Source organism: Diadema antillarum, unplaced genomic scaffold (assembly GCF_040938485.1).
Source record: "Diadema antillarum isolate AM-2024a unplaced genomic scaffold, OU_Dant_1.0 scf00000008, whole genome shotgun sequence".
NCBI classification, from domain to species: Eukaryota; Metazoa; Echinodermata; class Echinoidea; order Diadematoida; family Diadematidae; genus Diadema; species Diadema antillarum.
In genome coordinates, this window is record NW_027270897.1 from 5010976 (window position 1) to 5033751 (window position 22776).

General features: G+C 39.1%; 1 protein-coding gene across 8 annotated transcripts in view; it reads right to left on the minus strand.

Annotated features, from left to right (window-relative positions):
• The window catches only part of LOC139718987 (unconventional myosin-XVIIIa-like), a 226393-nt gene that overhangs the window by 105015 nt on the left and 98602 nt on the right, over positions 1-22776 (minus strand). For all 8 annotated transcript variants that reach the window (XM_071630437.1, XM_071630462.1, XM_071630457.1 and 5 more), the window contains 9 exons: positions 22514-22766; positions 21613-21805; positions 20034-20123; positions 19225-19369; positions 18208-18367; positions 17052-17235; positions 15895-16111; positions 15191-15291; positions 14336-14401 (listed from right to left, as the gene is read on the minus strand). In XM_071630437.1, coding sequence (XP_071486538.1) covers positions 14336-14401; positions 15191-15291; positions 15895-16111; positions 17052-17235; positions 18208-18367; positions 19225-19369; positions 20034-20123; positions 21613-21805; positions 22514-22766 — 1409 coding nt within the window. The remainder of the gene's footprint in view (positions 1-14335; positions 14402-15190; positions 15292-15894; positions 16112-17051; positions 17236-18207; positions 18368-19224; positions 19370-20033; positions 20124-21612; positions 21806-22513; positions 22767-22776) is intronic.

Here is a 22776-nt window from a genome sequence, read left to right on the forward strand (position 1 = left end):
CACTTCCTACATAATTTAAATGTTGATAACTCTCGCTGTACATCAACATTTATCAAGTGGCATAACTATACACAGCCCAGTCGTAGTAAAAATCACATTCGTGCGCTTCTATACTCTTTGGTAAAAACACGGCGTCCGATCGGGCTAACATGCCAATGACCTTGATCAGGGCTCCACACTAACTTTCTGGTGGCCCGAAAAAAAAAATCAAGAAAAACTTAAGAAAAACTACATCGGTCCTACTACAAAGAAAAACAAATATCAAATATTACTGAAGTGCGTCATGTCGAAAATAAATGAATAGAACATTCAATCATCTTACTGTTATTCTGAGTTCTAAAGATTTAGCAAACAGGCTTATAGATTATCATGAATGTTATTGCAATTTACTTTCGAACATAAAAGCAAACATCAGACATTTAGTTTATGGGTGCTGTTCGTTATTCCGATGGTTTGCTATTCCGAAGGTTCGTTAATCCAAAACACACAAAGTCTCCCTAGGATGATACCTAGAGGTTCGTTAATCCGAAAATGAAAACGGGTTCTTTAATCTGGACATTAATTGTGGCGTTATTCCGAAGGTTCGTTATTCCGAAGAATACTTAATCAGAAAATGAAATTCGGAACAACGCCGGGAACCTTGGGAATAACGAATCTTCGTACCGAAGAGCCTTCAACGAACCTTCGGAATAACGAGCTGTAATCTATTTAATCATCGTACGGAGTTGAATATTATTGTTATTCATTTCCAAACGTCAAAGGGATCATTCGACATTTCTTTAAAAAAAATATTAGCATCTTCCGGAGCTGAATGTTATTGCTATTTAATTTCGAACGGAAAAGCAAACATCCCGCATATATTTTATCATCGTACGGAGTTGAATACTATATTGTTATTCATTCCGTACGTCAAAGCAATTAAACACGAAACATTAATTTTACCATCGAATGCATCTAAATGTTACTGTTATTCATTTCGAAATTTAAAAGCAAACATCCGAAAGTTATCTTAGCTTCGTACGGAGCAGAATATTACTGCTATTCACTTTCCAACGTAAAAGCAATCATCATGACATTATTTTTATTTTAACATCTTCCGGAGCCGAATGTTATTGCTATCTACTTTCGAAAGTATAAAAGCAAGCATCCGACATTTTAATCATCGTACGGAGTTGAATATTATTGTTTTTCATCTCCGAACGTGAAAGTAATCATTCGACATTTACTTTAGCATCATCAGGAGCTGAATGTTATTGTTATTTACTTTCGAACGTAAAGGCAAATATTATATCCGGCATTTATTTTATCATCGTACGGAGTTGAAAGTTATCATTATCCCTTACCGAAAGTCAAAGCAACCATTCAACATTATTTTATTTCAGCATCTTCCGGAGCCGAATGTTATCCTTATTCATTCCGAACGCAAAATCAAATACTAGTATCTGACATTAATTTCAGCACTGTACGGAGCTGAATCTTACCGTTATTCATTTTCAAAAGTATGAGCAAAGATCCGACATTCATTTTTGTATCATACGGAGTCGAATATTACCGTTATTCACTGCCAAAATTGAAAGCAAACATCTGACATTTATTTCAGCATCTTCCGGAGCTGAATGTTATTGTTATTGACTTTCGAACGTAAAAGCAAATATCCGGCATTTATTTTGTCATCGTACGGAGTTGAAAATTATTGTTATTTATTTCCGAAAGTCAAAGCAAATATTCGACATTATTTTATTTCAGCATCTTCCGGAGCCGAATGTTATCTTTATTCATTTCCGAACGCAAAATCAAATACTAGTATCTGACGTTAATTTCAGCACCGTACGGAGCTGAATCTTACCGTTATTCATTTCCAAAAGTACAATGTATGAGCAAAGATCCGACATTCATTATTGTATCATACGGAGTCGAATATTACCGTTATTCATTGCCAAAAATAAAGCAAACATCTGACATTAATTTTAGCATCTTACGGAGCCGATTGTTACCGCTGTTCATTTCTAAAAGTAAAGGCAAACATCCGACCTTTTTTGGTGGCCCGATCGGGCCATCAAAATCTTCATTTCTGAAATTTTGGACCACCGGGCCACCGTTAGTGTCGAGCCCTGCCTTTGATACATCGGAATATTCGGAAAGTCATTTTCAGTACCATTGATGTTCTAAACATTTTCGTTACGGCGACAGGAACGGATTACAAACTCCATCGAAGTGAAATTTGGAGTGGAAATCGATGCAGATTAAGGGAGAGTATACAGATGTTTTGAGTGAGGCAGGGTGTTTACTGTTTCTCCGATTTTACTGAGTTCACGCTTTACGTTGACATTGCGTTCACGGAGGTCTTATAAAACGTTTTTACGTAAAATACAAATGATTTTGTTGCACATTTTACCATGTAATTTGCGACGGAAAATAAGCGATCGATTAGATGCATGTTTTCAGAATATACCTAGAGTCTGATCATGCACTTTCGCTAAAGTTTATATCTTTTTTTCCGTCCTCACTGTGTGCACTTCGCAGTCGAAGCGATTATCGTGTGCCCGGGCGGCAAAGCGCGATGAACTGAGGGAATTCAAACAATGTAGTAATCTAACGGTAAGCCATGGTAGTAATCTAATCCACGCGACTATAGAAATTTGCGGACGGCTTGCTGCGCTATAACAAAAGCTTTCGAGAGTCCGATCAAGACACCCTCGCCAGAACTGTGCTTTTGTTCCGATTGTTACATTTTCTAAAGAGGGCGAACAAAGATCTATTAACATGACAAAGGGGCTACCTCATTATCTACCTCATCGATTTCACAGCGATATCACAATAAAACACGACTTTTTCACGACGAAAGCACAACCATAGGACGACTAAATCACGGTGTAAGGACGGCGTTTTCACTGTCAAAGCATCGCGAATAGTGTTGATAGTGTAGCCCACTTTGGCAAAAACGAGTGTAAACAGAAAGTGGGCTAAGGATAGTCCCGTACCAACGGTGGGGCTAAGGCCCCCCCCCCCCCTTAGCCCCACCGTTGGTCCGGGGCTAAGCAAAAATTTACAAGTGTAAAAAGCCATTAAGATTTCCAGTTCAAGGTCACATGGTCTGGTTACGAGATATTCATTTGTTTGTCCCCAATCAAATCATACAGGCTTTGCACATCTCACACAGTGAATCCATCTTTTTCTCACTGACATGGGTAACAACATCAAAAGATCAGTATCAGCTACACAAGACTGCTCCTTAGATCAGTAGAAAAAGATGTCTACAGAGCTCTTTTGAAAATTGGCCTAGACCATGATTCACTGCTTAGTCTTTTCTATGTCAGAGACTCTGAACACTGTGCACAATGCCATAGGGTATTCTATGCCAATCAGCAATCAAAGCATACAAAGAGTTAAATTCTCCTATCACCTTTTACAGGTAGTCCAGCACACTGGAATGTTTCATAAGACAACTCATACTTGTATTTCATACTTCACAGTTAAGTGAAAGAGGTTTCAGACTGTTCAATTTTTTTTTTTTTTTTGCTTCTGATCATGTTTTCGAAACATGTTTCTGACAGTTGTACCAGCCATGAGCCATTTAGGCACTGCGGCAAGTCTGTTCGCCAACTGCTAACTGCAAATGACTTTTCATACATCAGCTGCTTCACAAACCCTATGGTTTGCCATGCAATAAAACATGCAAGTATTGGTACACTCTATGTTTTCTGAGTAAGAGTATGTGTGATGGAAATCAAAACAACATCATGCTGATCGAGCTCTTCAATCTCTTCAATGACATTTTAGAGGTCAGTCAGACCTACACAATGCACATTTCAGAATCAGGTAGAACTTGATCTAAACAACTCCACCTCCATGCCATAGATGGTCAAACATATACTTTGAGAAACATATTCAGGAGAAATACCATTCAAGTTTCCATTCACATTTACAAAACTAACTTGATGAGCGAGAAATATGTTTCCTAACATGCTACGAAGTCCATTTCAAATCTGAAAACGTGCCTAAGTGTATTTAAGCATGCTTCCATCATAGGCTAATGCACCAGTAGATGACACTGTTAGAATCTCTTCTTACATAAAACTCAGAGTAAGATCACTTGCTAGAGGAGACGGCAGTGTATGTTTCAGCCACAAGACTGGCTACATGGAGGATGCTGCACATCAAACATGCCTTACCATGCTTCAGAATTACACTACATAGATCTATGCCATCTGAGCTGTGAGAATGCCGCCTGAGACTCCCATAGCTACCTGCCTCCGCTGTGCCAGAGGGAAAGACGGCAGCAGGGTTGTAGGAGACCTGTTCACACTTCCACCAACTCATCCATCCAATCAAGGAAACTCACATTAACATCCATCTATACCATCCACAGTGATGCCATCCTCATATGCTGCTGTAGCCTAATATCCTGCAAGCCACTCCAAACTAGCTTTCTCCAAGAGATTTTCTGCCATTGCTCTTCCACGGGGCTTCATAACAGTCTATGAAGCATCTATCCACCATGGCACATTACAGCTGCAGCACCTTCCGTGCCCCCAGCAGAGGACTTGATAGGCGTGTGCTGCAGATGTACAGCTCCCTGAATTTCAGAGGCTGATCAAAGAAGCTTCCCTGCTACTCCAGCACTGTAATTCCCTCTCCAAACAACTGAAAACAACTGCACAGTTTTGTTGACAAGTGGCAACAAAGTTTGCAGATCAACACATTATTGCTTTTCCTGTCTTCTCACGGCAATGTACCTCTCCAAAAGTTTCGACAGTAAACTACAGGTAACATCTCTGCCAAGAAGGAGATTCTGCCAACATGCAAGCACAGCAGATTAAACACCTGGCACCTTTTGTTAGGGGAAAAACAACTCCAAGGACTTGTAACTGCATTACACACAAACATTACCTCCCTACCCAAGGCACTTGAAATCCTAGGCCCTTTGACAATGTACGATTTGAATGCTTGGCGGTTAATGTTTCACTCTACGTCACGACTATCAAGAGGGGTTTATCTACATTAATTTTATGAGGAAAACAAAGCAAAGTTCATCTGGGCTACACACTTTGTAGTGAGTCATGCCTCAAACCTGTGTATCAACTGTCTGTTTTATCAGCAGAAGACAATCACTAACATTGTTGATAAGGCCTATGAGCTTTGGTCATATGTCTCTCCCCTCTCTCTCTCTTGCTCTCTCTGTCTCCAGGTTAAATTTGTAGATTCATTCATTCATTCAAGCTTTTGGCACAATGTGCCTGGTTGATACTGTTTGCTGACTATTGCTAGTCACCTTGGGCAAACCACGAGGGGTCAGCACCATTCTTTAGATCTACTAGTGATATTAGAACCACTAGGCTCACATTAATCATGCAAATATTTTAAGAGTTTGTTCGCAAAAACCAATAAGTCCATTTTTGAAGATTTTGAAGTACGATCTCTGTCATAAAGTAAAAAATAATACCTTTTAAATGATATATTGGTCACTATATATAAAGGTACATTTTTGAAGTTATGATCAAAAGAAGCAAAAAATTTCTTATTATTCTCTTTATTTTTCTTGACCTTTAATCGCAAATATCTCCATTTGGCAAATATGGACTTATTGGTTTTTGCAAACAAACTCTTCATTTGTTCATGTACACAATAACATGACAGTTACAGAGATTGTTGTTTTATTGCTGTTGTACTCTCTTTGGTAGATGGTAGGCTTGCTCTGCATTATTATGGACACAAACTGAAAAAGAATTCAGAAAGCGAGCCTTCTCTTTTGCTGGGTGTTCATAACAATACAGATTGAGCATATGGTCTTATTCATGGAGAAAAAAAAGCAAAAAAAAAAAGAAAAAAGAAAAGAATCTCTGTAACTACACTCTCTCAAAAAACAATATTGTCCCTACAGTCTTGTAACATGACAGTTGCTTTCAAGGACACAACAAACAAAACAGTAAATTCAGGGCCCATTGAATACATTCACATATTTCATTAATTGCTAATACTATGTCCACACTGCATTCTGCGGTAATTTTGTTCTCAGTGTATGACCAGACAGAAATATTTTCACGGCCTGTGAGTAGAAAATGACCCTTCAGCTCTGCACTGAAGGTCACACATCTATGAAGTTGTATTCTTCCTGTTTTTCTTTCTTTTTTTTTTTTGAAGTTCAGACTTTATTGTATTTTTGCACTTATTTAATACTTGTTTATAGTTTGCCTTATTGATTGAGTGAAATAAAGTTGACTGAACCTGAAATGGAAAAATGACCATTCTGCCGTCAAGCAAGCAAGCATTTAAAAAGAATAATTCCAGCGATATTTCAAGAGACACATGTACTAGGAAATGCTGAAGGAAAATATGATGATGGACGGTTAAACACAACAAACAAACAAAAATATTAAATAAAACATACCCAAAACCCAGAGGTCATGACCTGTAAACTGGTTTCAAGGCCTCTGTGGTTTCTTTCTCAGTTTGCATGCTATCAAAGTGAAGAGTCTAGCATTGGTTTTATACAGAAACATTATGATTATAATTCTATAGCCCATTGATGTAAGTAAATAGGCCTAACTTCTATGATATTCCATCACTTTATCTTCCCATACTGCAGGAAAATATAAATTAAGCATTATTATTTTTTTTCAATGACCAAAAAGCTGAAGCTCTCACAGAACATAAAAGACCAATCATCAATTATTATTATTATTATTATTATTATTATTATTATTATTATTATTATTATTATTATTATTATTATTATTAATTTTTTTTTTTTTGGGGGGGGGGGGTCTCCTTGCCAACAAGAGATGCTATTACCCCAAAATAAGGCACATGGTGCTCTGACCCTAATCGTGTCCCATCTTGAACTTATACTTTGAGTAAACTGACTTGAGAAAATTTTACCAGGCTATGGTATTGCAACAAATGTAAGTCATTCAAACTGATGACTACACAACCTGTGGACTAAAACTTAAATCCAATTTACTTTATGCTATGTTATAATCAATAAAGAGGTCTTCAGTATTGTTTGCTGCATTACAGAAAGAATATAATGGTTTCCATAAACCCTGTCACTTCATTTGATTGATATCTAATCAAATGTGCTCAGACAAAACCTCAAGAGGCACCTCTTAAAAGGTACTGAGCATTAGTGCTTTAGAATAGCAAGAATGACTGTAATTTAAATTCAAATAATGACAGTTTTCATTGAAAAGAAATCAGCTTTTTTTCCAGCTCTTTGAGGAATGGCATCAGTGTCACAGTCTGTGAGCGATTGTACCACAACATGTCAGTTTGCAGTTACATATAAATATTCAAATTTATTTCCATAAATGATTTGAACCATCTGTCAAAGCTAGAATCAAGTTACAGCTGTTGGAAAACTTACGACAGTGAAGACTGTAAACATCCCAAGAATGTTTCGATGTCTCTTGCTGTCACTGCTTGATAAATTTTGCCATTTAACATTCCTTTGTCAAAGCTCATTTTCTTTGTCAAATGGATGGTGGCTTCTACAATACTTGCGAAAGCAAAATGGGAGAGGTTCACTGACACAGCGATGTGTAAAAAGTAGAAAAACCTATCTATGTGTGGGTGGGAGACGTCAGTCTCAGTTTCACAAGTCCATTGCAAAATTTATGGACTTCCGCAACTCACAATTGTGTAAGTGTAATGCAGAACTCTACTGGTGGTGACTCTAACAAGATTTACACCCAGGAAGAGAAGTCCAAGTTAACAGGTAGTTAAAGATCAATTCCTTTGATTCATAGTAGCTTTGCTACACAGGGTATACTCAAATAGAACTTTAGAGGTTTCAGCAAAATTGGACCTGAATCAAGAGAGTTACATGACACATGATGGATGCAGTATTTTCACTGAATTGTCTTTGCTATAGCTTACATTAAACAAAGTTAATGTGCATCACTGCTTGCTGCTTTAGATGAGCAAACTCATGCCATTAGCCTGTTGAAGAAGGTTTTCAAAAGTTGCTGTCCTGACTTTGAATGGTGGCTCACTGACATGGAGAGTGGTTACAGATGCACTATTGTTCATACCATCTACTACGGACAGATAGACAGACAGACAGATAGATAGATACTCAGTAGACAAGCAGACCATATCAATAGATTAATAGCAGTCACCAGTTTATAAAGGGACAACATCATAATGAATAACAATTTATTTTTTCTTTTCTTTTCAATATCTCACAGTAGAATAGTCCTTCAAACTTCTTTCTTCTCTTCTAAATGTTTTCTATAGAAAGAGTCAAGCTAACTCAATACTATGTTCAAGCACATACTTCAACCTGGACTAGAGCGAAGAAAAAATGAACCATTGGAGAGTTTTTTTACCTTCTTCGACCCCTCTTGTCGTCCGGCACCGGACCTACATGGACTAGGTCACAAACGATAATTTTTGCAATCCAAGCATCTCCTTGCATCAAGATCAAAGCTCTCCCCTGAGTGTAATGCTCCAAGAGCCCGCCACGCTCCAGGCCCATACGCTCGACAGGAATAACCCCCTAAAACTCAATTTTCCTTCCCCTGTATTCCATCCCCCCACCCCCCTCTTGTTGCTATTTCCAAACGAGCATGAGGGCAGCATCCACACATCTGACCCAAATGCTATTTTAAACGACTGGGAGGAAATCTATCTTAGCCACCTTTAGGAGTAAAACTCATGTAACAAACAGAGAACTGTTCTTGGATATGTTATGGCAGGAATACAGTAATTCAAGCAGATGGGATATGGAGGATCCCTCGCTGGAAAAAGAAAAGGAGGGGTGGGGATAACAAAAGTTGAACAAGAGGATGCCATGTGATGTGGTTAGAGAACAGGACTAGCATGTAGTGATGCAAGATGCCAAAGAATCAAGGACACTCAGATGGAGAAGACAGTCTTTTCAGATGACATATTGGAGCTTTAAGAGTAGGTCTGTTAGTTCCTAATTGTATTGATAGAATGGTTTTGTCTGAAATTGATTGATGTATCCTGTAGTTCCACACACCAAGGCTGAGATTGTGTACCTTAGCGCTGCAGCAATTCATTGCACTTCTCTGCTGAGAGTCTCATGGAGATGGAAAATGCTATAGCCTTGAAACTAGACTACCAGTGGCATCACATTTCAATTTGATAGAAATAGAGAACATAGAGAATAAATGTCAAGGTGAGATGCGGACAGTATTACACAATTAGGAGGAAAAGGGGCAAACTAGCATCTTGCAATAACAAGCAATACTTCATTAAGAATAATTAGGCTTTTCAGCACAATCATTACAATAAGGCCTTTTTCAAATTTTGTGTAAATCGATAAAAACATAAAATTTTGTTATGAAGACCATACGAATATAAATATTGCTATCTAATTCCATCACAACAACAAGTCTGAATATTTGCACAATATGGACTACATTCTGTTCAATAAATCCCAAGATTAGTAGTAGAGGCATGTCATAGATTATGGGATCCCTCCTTCATCACCTCAGACTACGCCCTTAATATGTGAATCTCAAATATAACTCCAGTTTTAGACACAGAAGAAAACACAATATATTAGCCTTTGGTATGATGTGGAACATTCTGAATTCAAATGTATGGCTTTACCAAAAAATAAGATAATAGGTAACAAAGGACGAGGAAGAGTATTGAATAGGAAGTACAGAAGCAAGATACTAGAAATTATTATTTGGGAAGCAAAACCAATAGTCCGAGATAAGATGTGAGGAAAGATAAAATAGACATAGAGACCATGCTATGGTGGTGGCAAACTATCCAACACTTCCCCCCTGGCCTACTGGGTTTACGTCGATCAGGGCAGAGTGGTTGTGGGAGCATGGGGGGAACTAATTAGTTTGTTTTCTCTGTGAGCATGATTTACTAATTTAGGGTGAGAGAAAGAGAGAGAGAGATACGGGGGAATGACAGATTCAACCAACAGGTACATCCTCTCCGCCTAACACCACGGCTGGATTAGCGCCACGAGAGAGCACTTGACATTGCGATTACAAATAGCATTAGCCACCTCGCCAGGTTATCTGTCTCTTCACCCACAACATATCAGAGGCATGGCCCATCAATTTCACTTCCTGTCTGCAGTTTTCTCTTAAGAATACAAACGTTCCATTCCAGCCTGTAACTAGATAACAATGGTAATTATCTTTAGCTAGTATTGTCTGCTTTTCTGATAAATTTTCAAAATGATTGTAAGAAGGAATGGTTCAATTCAAGCACTTTGTGTCGCATTATACAAATTTCCTGCAGGTTAAGTGAACAACCCATTCTCTACATTCACTCACTCCCCAAGAACAGAATATTTCCAAGTGGAACTCTCTCCTACTGGTGCGGGACTAAGCATCTAGAAAACTTGAGATGATAGACGCAATTTTGTCACTTCCTCACGGAGGGCAAGATTTCAACTTCGATTTGAAAGTAGGAAGGATTAGAGAAAGTAGAGGGTGCTAGTCTTGCTTAAAGCCTGCTTGATTGAGACCTGTTTTGTTTTTTGTGTTTTACAAGATTGTGTGATCCTTTGATGTGATATTTCATTACATCATGAAATACACAACAAATCAAAAAATATTTACAACACTTCTAGTAATACTAGCAAAGAACAGATTAGGATCTTCTGCTTTCCATGTTCACAAATAAAGCATATTAGGGGCTCCCATTGAAATAATGATGCACTAAAGTATGATCGGAAAGACCACACAAGTCTCACATACCAATTTTTGTGTTAGTAGTTTTAAGTTAATTTTTGACATTTTTGTTATTCTGGCAAACCTGCACAATCAGGGAGATTATGAAATCAACCCCTCTGAACAAGAATCTGCTCCATTTTCTCTTGAAATGAAGTTTTATTATTAAATCTCAAATCTGGATTAGATTTGTGGGAAAGAAGAAGTGGAGGGCAAATACTAGTGGTTTCCAGTGGTGGATCCAGGGGGAAGCGCACCGGGCGCCCCCCCCCCCTTATTTTTTCCAAAACAAAAGCAATAAAAAGATATGCGTGCACCCCCTTTTTATTTTGTAAAGGCACCCCCTCTTTATGCAATTCCTGGATCTGCCCCTGGCTTCTTTGTGACTTCAACCATGGCACCAAAGTTTTAAACAATTACTATCCCTTTCCTATGAGAGGGAGAAAAATCAATGAAGACAGACACTTCTGGTTTGACATGGACTTGCCGCATCCTATTCTGTTGATATATCCTGTTTCAAAAGGAGGTTTATGGACATACACAGATCTGATAAGTTAGGACTAAGATAAGTTACAGTAGGACTAACTTCAGAGTCATGCACTTGCAAAATTTTGCCAATCCAACCTATGACAAGATTATGCTCATAGATCACTGGATATCACTGCATATTTTTCTTACTCTAATACCATAACATGTGCTTGAATTAAAAGAATGAAGAGTGACCAAACTTTCCTATAAAACATCTACCAAGCTTTCTAAAATTAAGGCTTTCTTTGTTCTACATAGAGTGAAAGTCTTTGTGCCAGAAAACACCAACAAAAGGGAAATAAAAATGAGATGTTTGACCAACAGTAGGATCTCGAAAGATCCCCTCTAGACACACAGTTACTAGCATATCTTGATCTATTTGTTATCAGGTCCTGGGTTTCCCATACATTATCCTTACATGGGGAATTACAAAGTGTTTGAACCACAGGGTCAAGACCTGACCAACAATATCACCTACACTGAAGGCACAGGAATTTAAAAGAGTTACAATAACATCTACAAAATCACAGCTAAAATTTCAAATTTCCACCCCCTTTTTCTGTGTTTTGTTTCTATCTCATATACAAATGACCGTGTCACATTTCCTGTTGGAGAATCTCATTTCCATCCAAGCTGCTCTCGTCTGAACAGGTCAGCCAATTTCCAGGAGGTCCAACCCAGGCATGAGAGGGGAAGGGAGGATTTACAAATTGCCACGGAAATAAGAGCTTAGGACACCATGTGTGTCATACATATACGCATGATACATATTTTGCTGAATTAGGAGTGGACTTTGCTGGTCAAGTTCCTTTCTGAAACTGCATGCATTTCTTTCTCTGCATCTCAATTTCTCTCTTTATTCCCCAGCTTCTCCTTTTCCTTCCATCTTACTCATTCGCTTCATTTTCTCCTTCTTTTTCTCTTCTCTTTTTTTTTCTTTTTTCATACTTTTTCCCTTAGTCTGTCCCTCTTACCACTTTCTTGTTTCACTAAGAAGAACATCCACTAGATCTCTAGGTATGAACAGCAGACCACACGGTTTAAAACTTTGGAGGATTACAAGTAAGGGGTAGGGTCAGAGGATAACTGAAATCCTGTCCGCAGTATCATTGAAAAAAACATCAAGATTAGGGGGAAAAATATATTTTTGAAAATGACACCACCACCACCACCACCACCACTAACAACAGCAATAGTAATGTATGATATGTACAAGATGCACAGCAGACATTTCAATTTCAATAAAAATGTATATCCCCTCTCTAGACAACAACCAGGAGTGAAGCCTAATCCACAAATCTGGGTTCATCTTTAATCTTACACATGCACACTCTCAAACCTGCAGCTCCATGACTATGGCACGGTCTACTAAAACCAATATTTCCCAGGATTTAGTCATGAAAAGAGTTGAGCAAATCCTGTGTGTATGCTATACCTTGTACTTAGTAATTTGGTCTTAATAGATATACAAGATGTCTAATGCAATTCCAATCATTTATTCACACTTCCTACTGGGAGTGATGACGATCTTCAAATCACATCATACACATAAAGTTGCCTTTACTTTTCTTGATACTTGTAGGAAGAGGATGGAGACACAATTAAAAGGAGCCAGAGTACTTTAGTAATCTATAAATATTTCTGATCACATGGACAAATAGCTTTGTCAGGATTACACTATGTAACTTCATGAGAAAATACCGGGATATGGTTATAAATACACCTTGATCAATACTGCAAACCAGGGCTCAGTGGAGTGCAGGCACTTGAATAGTGCCCTCTAGAGTCAGATTCAAGAACACATGCCATTCTTGCAAACTGTGTGCTGCTGATCTCTCTATTGTCATTACTATACAGTCCTCCAGTTAGTGTATTAACATTCTGAGACTCAAGACACAGCAAGCCTTGATAGCAGGTTACACAGAGGGAGTCTGATGGAGCTTATCTATTGCAAACATTACATCATGGTCAAAGTGTAGAAATTGAGTGAGAAGTTACATTGGCAACAGGTTAATCTTGGTAGCAAAGAAATGCTCCATGTGCGCAATCTACCTCATCTGTAATCTACAAGAAATCTCCAGACAAAATATACACAACAAAGCAAGCCCTTCTTTTTCTGGATATTCTGAAGCAGATGAATTTGACCACCGTACGTTGATGGAACTACAAGATGCCTTTATCATTCAAAGATGATTAAAAAAAAGAAGACATTCGGAAAGTGTTTTTATTCTCACTATAAACTCCTTTGGTACATTTCAGCCTGGGATTTGATGCATGTTTTTCCAATACCACGTGCCAAGTTCAGACAAAGTTCAGTGTGATTGTGGAAGGCTCTCAAAGAAAGACTATACTTAAAGCAATCAAAGGAACAAAATAAAATTCAAGGAAAAGTTGTTTTACACAACTGCACCCATAGGCTTACATCACAGGCTTATCACCAAGGATGAAATATCACATCAAATAAACATGTTTTCCTATACACCTAGAATGCAGACATCTAAGGTCACTGGGATGTAACATCCATGGTTAGTTGGTGTGCATCTCCAGCAAGATCCAAGTTTGGTAGCTATTGTAAACACACAAGCACCAACCAATATTCATACATGCTGCCCATTTATCTGCAAAGGAGGACTTCCAGCGAAGAATTAAAAACCATCTTGCTGAAATCACTTGCATGTTTCTCTTTACAAGCGCACATTTGAACTCTGATGAAAGAGTGTAGATCTCAAGCAGCTACATCCACATGGATGCATTTTGCCCTGCGGCCATCCAAGACCCCTACAACAAATCTGGACCTGTCTGAAAAGCATTTTTAGAACAATATAGAGTCTGTTGGATCCACTTGTCGTCACTAGGTGGTGGTCTCTGGTTGTCTCTGGTGTGTCCTCCTGCTATAGGTCCTTGCTGAAAGGCTTTTACAAACACAAACTTAAATTTCTACCCAAAGCACAAACATGAACACAACTCAAACATATCCAAAGATAAGAAACAGAAGGGCAAATATGCCCATGCTGTTGTGGAATACAATTTTGATATGCACCATAGGTAACAAGCACTCCAAGCACAGGTATCAAAAGATGAGAAAGAGATAAACTGTTCTATGTAAATGAAGAAATGTAGAACTTTTGGTTCCTTACCTGGCTGAGACCAAGTCTGTGAGATGATGGATCCAGGTCTAGATGGGTCAGTAGCTGCTCCACAGCCTAGAAAGGAACGGGAGGAAAGAGAAAGCTGTTACTGAAGTATATAGGGAGAAACCCTCAAAACAGGTGAGGGAGAAGGGTATCCTAAATACGACCCCCTTCCATTAAACTCAGCTATCGCATGATCCCATTCCAAATTCCTTGCTGGAAAACAAAAAAACAAAAAAGTGCATGAGACAGCCTATGACACCTAAGTGTCCAAGACTTATCTCTTATCACTTTTCTCACATGTTTTAACATGTTTTTTTTGTGTGTGTTTTTACACAGTTTTTGACAGTTTGCTAAGCATTTGAGACTCAACAAGATTACTCTGTTCATGGGGGTAGGGAGGGATGTTTGAAACAATTCTTTCTGAGAATGAGACTCTTCTGTATTTCACTCTTTCTGTCACAAATTAAAGAACATAGATTTGTAAATGCTCCGGTCAGTTTATTCACATGACAAAAATTAAAAAACAGAGGTATAGTCAACCTTGCTTAAGTTGACCTCGCATAAGTCAAATATCGTCTAAATTGAAGGTCTCTTCAAGTCCTCTTCTCTCTATATTTTATTCTCATAAGTACAATTTTCTCAAAATTGAAGCTATTTCTTCAGTCCATATAGATTCGACTTGGGCAAGGTTGATTGTATTTGATATCATGAGGGATGGCACAGTCCATCATATGATCCTCTCGGAATAAAAGAGTATTCATACAGTAGTCCAAAAACGAACAGATCATCATCACAAACAAACAGAAACGCAAGGCAGACCAATAAACAACAATCATTGGTATGGCGGACAGCTTGTACCTTTCTCTCATCCATGACTGGTTCTGGCATTTTCGCCTCCTTGGGGGCCAGGATTTCAAATCGGTGACGGAACTCTTGGAAGAATAGACTCTCAGGGTACCCTACAAACAGAAATTAAGGCAAACCAATGAGACCGATATTACATAAATGATACTCTGCAAATGCATTTGTTATCACAAGCAGTGACCTCACTTTTGTGTGTTTGCTAAAAAAATATTTAATTATTTATACCACATACATCAATAAATTCTATAAGAGTGATGAAACATATCCATCCTGGAGAGGCCCTTCGACTAGACTCTCACAGTTCTACTTGGGTATGACAATTTGTAACACAGTAAAAAAAGAAATCTTCAGCAAATTGAACATATTTTAATGGTAAAATTGCTTCAGATGTTTTGTTTTTTTTGGTTTTTTTTTAGTCTACATACATGCAAATGAGTAAAGACCCACAATTGCATGAGGTAAAAGGCTTTTTCTTGACAAATGGTGGATAAAAAGGAATGATTTTTGTTGTTGTAGTTGTTGCTTTGGTAAGATATTGTCCTCTAGCAGTAGTATGCAGATGAATGCTCTAGTTTCACTGACATGAAGGACATATATAATGCAGTCTCTGCAACATACTATTAATATCATTGCAGTTTTACAAGAATGCATGACTGCAAACTTGCCATCACAGAAAGAAAGAGTCCCTGAACACTCACCAAAGCGGTATATCCTGATTGCAGCCATGATCTGTGATCCCCTGACCTGGGCACGGAGGAGTGGAACATCGAGGAGGTCGCTGGAGGAGGAGGAGGATGCGGAGGATGGGGGCTTCCCCTCTATCATACGGGCCTCACACAACCCCGCATCGGGGTGGGGCAGGAGACAGTGGACGAAGTGCAGTTTTGTCCGTCGGATGCTATCAATGATACCATCCTAGGATGAGGGAGTAAAGGAGGAAAGAGGGACATGAAGAACTACTAGTCTTGAGACAGTGGATGAAATCTGTCCTCTAGTGATTACCATTCACACACTTGGCTCGTGGCTCCTCAGAATGATCCTGAGTCTGATTTAAGACAGCAGCCACAATGACCACAATATAAACTCATTCTTAATGATCTTTACTTAGCATTTGACAAGTCATCAAGTCACATAGAGCAAAGGAAATGCACTAAGGTCACATTACTCCTTGGAAAACCACATCACACACTGACACAAGAGACTAGCACAGCCCTTAATGCCATGATATATCCTTGCATGGCATATTCAAGTGGCTAGGATTAAGACTTACCTCAAAATGACTGATCTTATCTACTATTAAGTCAGTAGGTAAGAAACTTGTACTCACTGTGTTAGTTCTAAAGGTGTCTCACAATGCCAATTTTCTTTGTCAGTTGAAATAGCATTTGCAACATTGTAGCAGTACTTGACAGGAGTATTCCCACACCGCCCTGCTCACAAAAATACTACTCTATGCTGGATGAAAACCCTCTTGGATAAGTCTTCTAATCCTCCTTAAATTCTAAAAAATACTAACAAAAGTACATCTCGGTTTTTCACCGAAAGGCAAGGAATCACGCAGATATGAGATTACATCAATATGTGGCAATTTACCCGAGTGTACAAACTAGCTCTCACTGTAAAGTTTCAATGTATACTTTCATTCTAACAGTGAGTGCAATCCTAGTCAAAAGACTGCAAAGCAAAGGAGGGCACACATCCCATGATAATGATGATTCACAGAATCTATATGGTGCCAGATATCTATTTAAAAGCACGTAAAGGCGCAGACTCCTTGAAGAGAGTCAGTAATTAAATGTCTGGTGAAAAATGACATATGACACAAATTGAATTGCACTGTACTCTCTATCCTCACCACTTGATACTTGGTCTGGAGACAGAGAGACTTCCTCTTGATGGCTGCAGTGCCGCTGGTCCAGGCACGTCGTAGGCTGGACGCCCTGCGGAGTGATGAGCTGCCCTCTATACCAGCCACTGAGCCAACCATGGAGCTTGGTAGAGAGCCAGCTAGACTGGCAAACAGCCGACTGATGCTGGGCCTGATGGAATGAGTCAATAGAAATGGCTCAACATTGGACTATAGACAGGATGCATAATACAGGTCTGCCAACATTCCCACATCCAAATCATGGAGATTCCATACAGCAATCAGGGAGATATCTGTGTGTTACATGCATTTCAATGGGTGAAACTAATTACCAAATCAGGGAGATTTTAATATTCTCTTTAGTCAGACATGAACAGATTTTTGTCGTTTTCAGGGAGACTCCTACAGAATCAGGGAGACTTGGCAGCTCTGCATATAGCAAGGTAGAGAAATGTTTCTCATTTCTTTGGAAAAAGAATACTTTGTGATATGGTCATTTTACATCTTACCAAGCCTTTACAATAAATGATTTTTTTCTCTCTTTTTTGTTTGTTGTTTGAGAATCACTTAGCATTCACCAGGTTCATGAGAATGGAATGCTGACTATTTGTCCCATTCAAAAAAAATCAATCACCAGGACAAATATGTGGCAGGAAGATAAAAACTCTACATTGGTTCTCCCCAGGGAAGACTGAAATATACCACCACCAGTCAAACTCCACTCCTGTTTCAATTCAATCCTTTGAATAGACTTAAAATCCAACAAATGAAACAGTCAAAGTTTCAATAAAATCAGACACACCATAAGAAAATTAGTAATGTTTTCACTGAACAGCCAAAGTAGCACATATGATAACGTGATCACACCTCCCTTTGACTGGCCTACAAATCTTCACCAAAATCATATTCTTTGCATCACAGCACTCAAGAGTTGTAATAAATTAGCAGAGGATTTGTTGAGGAAGGCGTGAAGTCGCAATGTCACTGGTCATACCATGACTTCTTAATATCTATATTTAAAATTTTGAAGTATATCGCAAAAAGTATTTACCCTTTGAAATAAAAGATTTGTGAAGCATTTCATGCCACACAGACTCAACTGCTCACACTGAGAAATCGAATTGGTCAAGAATTCGAGACTCACTTCTGAGACTCCTGGAGAACAACTGATGCGCTTCGGATGGCGGGGTTCTCCCTGGCCAGCTTCAGCCAGTTGGTGGCGTTGTAGGTCACTGGAACCGTGCCCTGGAAATGATTCAGGGTGAAGCTTTGCTTACTACTGCCTTGTTTGATGATCCCATCAGCTGAAACAGAAGAAAGGCACAAGGGATAAATGTAAACAGAATTAACAGCAGTAATGTAATGATATCATTCTTGATGATAAACGGATATAGAATCAACAGTGATTTGATGAATCCTTCTGGTAATATAAGAAAATAAGAATAAGTTCTATTCATTTGTACACAACCTTGAATAGATATACAACTTACAGTTGTGCCTGTTGAGGCCCCTTCCAAGTAAGGTTCTGCTCATGATGGCAGTCTCCTGTATTGTTTATTTGTTTGTTTAAATATATATATATATATATATATATATATATATATATATATATATATATATATATATATATATATAAAGTAGAGATATTGTATACTGTAATCATACATTAAGTGAGATATATATATATATATATATATATATATATATATATATATATATATATATATATCACTTAATGTATGGTTACAGTATGCAATATCTCTCCTTTTCTGCATTATGTCTTTGCAATGATTTGACTAAATAATTAATGATTTAATTGAATATTTTTATAATTACATTTTATGCATATTGTATGAAATGTATACATAATATTTTCGAGGAATAGCTCTGCTACGAAGAATCTTTTGTAATGTTATATTCATTTTGTGAAAAATCTTGAAATAAATAAGAAATATCTCAATTGTAGTAAAAAATTACAATTGTTGAAATGATAATATCTAGACAATGTGCCTGGGCCCTGTTTTATGAAGAGTTATAATTGATTATATAGTTGATTTCTATCATAGGTCTACGGCAGCCTGTGTGGTATGGGAGTTTACAATTGATTTTATCTTTTGTAAAATGGTGGCCAGGTTTACTACTACAGCCTCATCAAACTCACATCGTTTAGCCTCATCATGGTAGTGTAGGAAGAGGCGTTCCAGGAAACTCTCATCTGAGGCTCCAGGGAAGATGGACTCCTCGTCAAGGAGCCACAGGATCCCTTTCTGGTCTGTGTTCCTGAGGTCCGGGTTGGAGGTTCGGATCTAGGAAAAAAAGATGGCAAGCGAGATCTTTTTAATGCCGTATTCCTTTACACAGAGCACTTGCTCACAGCCAACTGTCAGAAGTCAGATCAGGTGTGTGGTTGTGCTGCTACCAGACAAGCAAAGGATGCGTGGGAATTCCCACTGGGTTGTTACTTTTCTCATTTATGACATAATTGATTAAATCATGTAACCTATTAAGGGGAACCATAGTCCCTACTCCTTCACACTCACTCTCCCCTTCCTCAACCCCCTCTAATCAGCAGGTGACCTTTGGTGTTGATAGGTTATCTCTCTCTGTGCCAGAGACTTTGGGCAGTGTGCAAACAGCTTTCGGCTCCTGCTAGGCAGAAGGGCCCTAGCATGAAATTACACCCCAAAATTGAATGTTTGTTTGTGAAATAACTTGAAGGAGTTTTGAAAGCTCTTTCATATTCAATTCAATAGTCTATTTATTTCCAGAAAAAAACACAAAAAACAACAACATGATACATATGATGCAATCATCATTTTTTTGTGATATTTTGAACTTGCAAGTCTTAGGGCCCTTCTGCCAGGCAAGTGACACTATGGGGCTTTCTGTGCCAGTCAGCACTCAAAGCCTGCGAAGGGTTGAGCAGGGATGTTGTGAGCCCCACAGGACCCCATGAGGATGACATCTTACCAATCCCTGTTGCTTGTCGATGAGGTTGACCAGCAATCCAGGTGGGGACTCACTGTCGTTGTCTCCCTCCAAATCACACTGGATGTTTTCCTGTGGTAACATCAGAAAAGAACAGCAACTTTGTCAATGAGATTTAATTTCCACTTTCATATTTTTTACACACATCATATGCTTAAAAACAAAAGTAATCCACATTTCATCTGTCTACACACACATCTCACAGTGATGTGGAACTGATGTGTGATTTTATTTCTACGCCATTTGCTAGTCAATCTTAGGGGAAAATTTAGTTAATGAGTGACTAAGTAATCTCTGCATAATTGGATATCACTTACAGGTGTACTCCTGTTCACTTGGAAGGATTTGAATAAGCACTTTCTACATATGTAATAGAATCCTAACCTATTAATCAAGTACTCTGGTCATTATGGTGAACTTTGCTACCACTGAACCTTGCAATTATGCACAGAGTACTGAAAAAAAAAAATCAAAGTGTGAGCATGACACAGACTAAAATTAAACCTCATGAAATGTTACTTTGACTCGCAACCGATCTTCTCTTGAATGTCTTTATCCTGACACATCGTAAATAACATTTTTTGAAAGGTTATTACCACTTTTTGGAATCATTCATCAAAACTAACAGAACTAAAACGCTTGAAGAATCACGGCCATCATCTTTGGATTTATGTCACACATCTATCAATGAATTAATATTCCTTTATGTTTGGGTGACTGACTGCTTGATGGATGCCCTATGTTAAAAGTGAAAGTATGGAGACATCATCTATTTCAACTATTGTTTAATGTTCTACTGCTCAATCAATTGTAGTTTGAGCCTCAAGCTGACTTGAACCACTGCCAACTTGAGTGCATTGTTAGAGACCTGGTAACATGGGGATTCATGGAGTGGAAAGGCTGGCCCAGTTCAGATATCTCTGAGAACCCCATAACAAATTGTGCATAGCTTTATCCCTGATCTCTATGTGAGTACACACACAGCTGGAGAATCTCGACAGGAGTCAACCATTGCCAGTGAGCGTATGCTTTGATGCACATATTCGCTGGCGGGGCACTGTTCCTGGTTTTCGAATATACCCTGGTGGGCAGTGAATGCATTGGGTTACCCATGGATCCCCACATTACCCGGTCTTAAATGTTGTGTGTTATCATGCCGTCCCCTCTTGTGAGAGGTGAAACACTCTGTCCCTCAGATAGGAAATGGAGGTCCCAGGTGTGAGAGAGTCACAACCCATGAACGTGGAAGATCTTACTTCCCTCCTCATAAAAGAACAGTATGCAAACCATGTGAAGTATTCCGATCCACATACACACCAGAAAATGGGCAAGAGATGCCTACCCCTTATAACCTGTTCCAAATGGCTAGTGACAAGCAGCAAAAAGTATCAATCAGGCACATAGTGCCACAGAAGAAGAAGCTGCTGATTTGATGAAAATTGGGAGGGTAGGTAATAAGAGGGCTGTCACCGGGTGTGATGAGATCCCTGCAACATACTGTAGCAGCACATCACAGCGATGATGGCTGATGCTGAGGCTGGAGGGAAATGGTGGTGCTAACCTGTGCATACTTGTCCCGCTGCAGGGTAAAGGTGGTGTCATGGAAGAGGAGCTGAAGCCGCTCCTGGGCGTAGTTGTTACACAGGTCCTGGAAGGTGGCGCCCTCAGTACGGCCGCAGGCCTCGGGGATCTGCAGACCGGGCACATCGACCACCAGGATGGAGGATCGGGTACGGTAGGTGGAAGAGAGCCCTCTGTTGACCGGCAAACACAGCAGCACAAAAGAAGAAATGGGAGGATTGAGAAAGGCAAATGATAGAGAGAAAGAGAGATGTGGCAAAAAACTACATGCTGTATTTTCCTAGAGGTTTAATTCAGGAGCTAGTGGGGACTCTTCATTATACAATAGGCATACCTACTGCTGGCAGAAACTCTCTTGGCACCTAGTCAAGTGGTAGCATGGACATTTTATCTCTGAGAAAAATAAGTCTGTTTATTTGGCCAGAGTTCTAAAACTGGGGATGACATCAGCTTTCCACTATCATGCAGTTTACTAAATGTGAATTTGTCTTAATTGATTCAAAGACATAATTTCTGCTATCACTGTCACTACAGTTTTGCACATAAAACTGTCCCTGTTAAGATGCAGCAAAATGGACATTCAAGTGAACATTTAAAAAATGCTTTTCTGATTGCTAAACAATGCACCAATATTATGTAACATCGGGGCAAAAATCACACTGTCATCAATACAACCACCATACATCATTGTGATATCACTGTGTGTATTCCATTATAAGCCACAAGTTTCTCATCTACTTTGCAGGAGAGAACAGCTGTTTTTTGGTTTTGCTTTCTTTATGTATTGTGGCAATTTGACTTTACTTTCACTCAGCATACACACACTGCCAGCCAAAGAGTAACTGTAAAGAGAATTCTGAATGAAGTCACGGGAAACCAACCTGTTGATAAGAGAGATGACAGCATTGACTAGCTCTGTGTACAGCCCTGACATCATGCCCTCCAGGGCCTCTAGAGCAGGCCCGCTCTCGGCCGCATCCGATGGGGTGGCCCGCAGGTTGGATCGGGTCGGGGTGCCCGTCGACTTCGGGTTGAAGGTGTTGCGGGTCAGGTCCTCGAGCGAGATGCCCAGCAGTGAGGCGGCCCTCTGGGCCTCAGCTGGCTGCTGGAACTGGCCTTTGGCACTGCTGGATCCTTTGGGGAT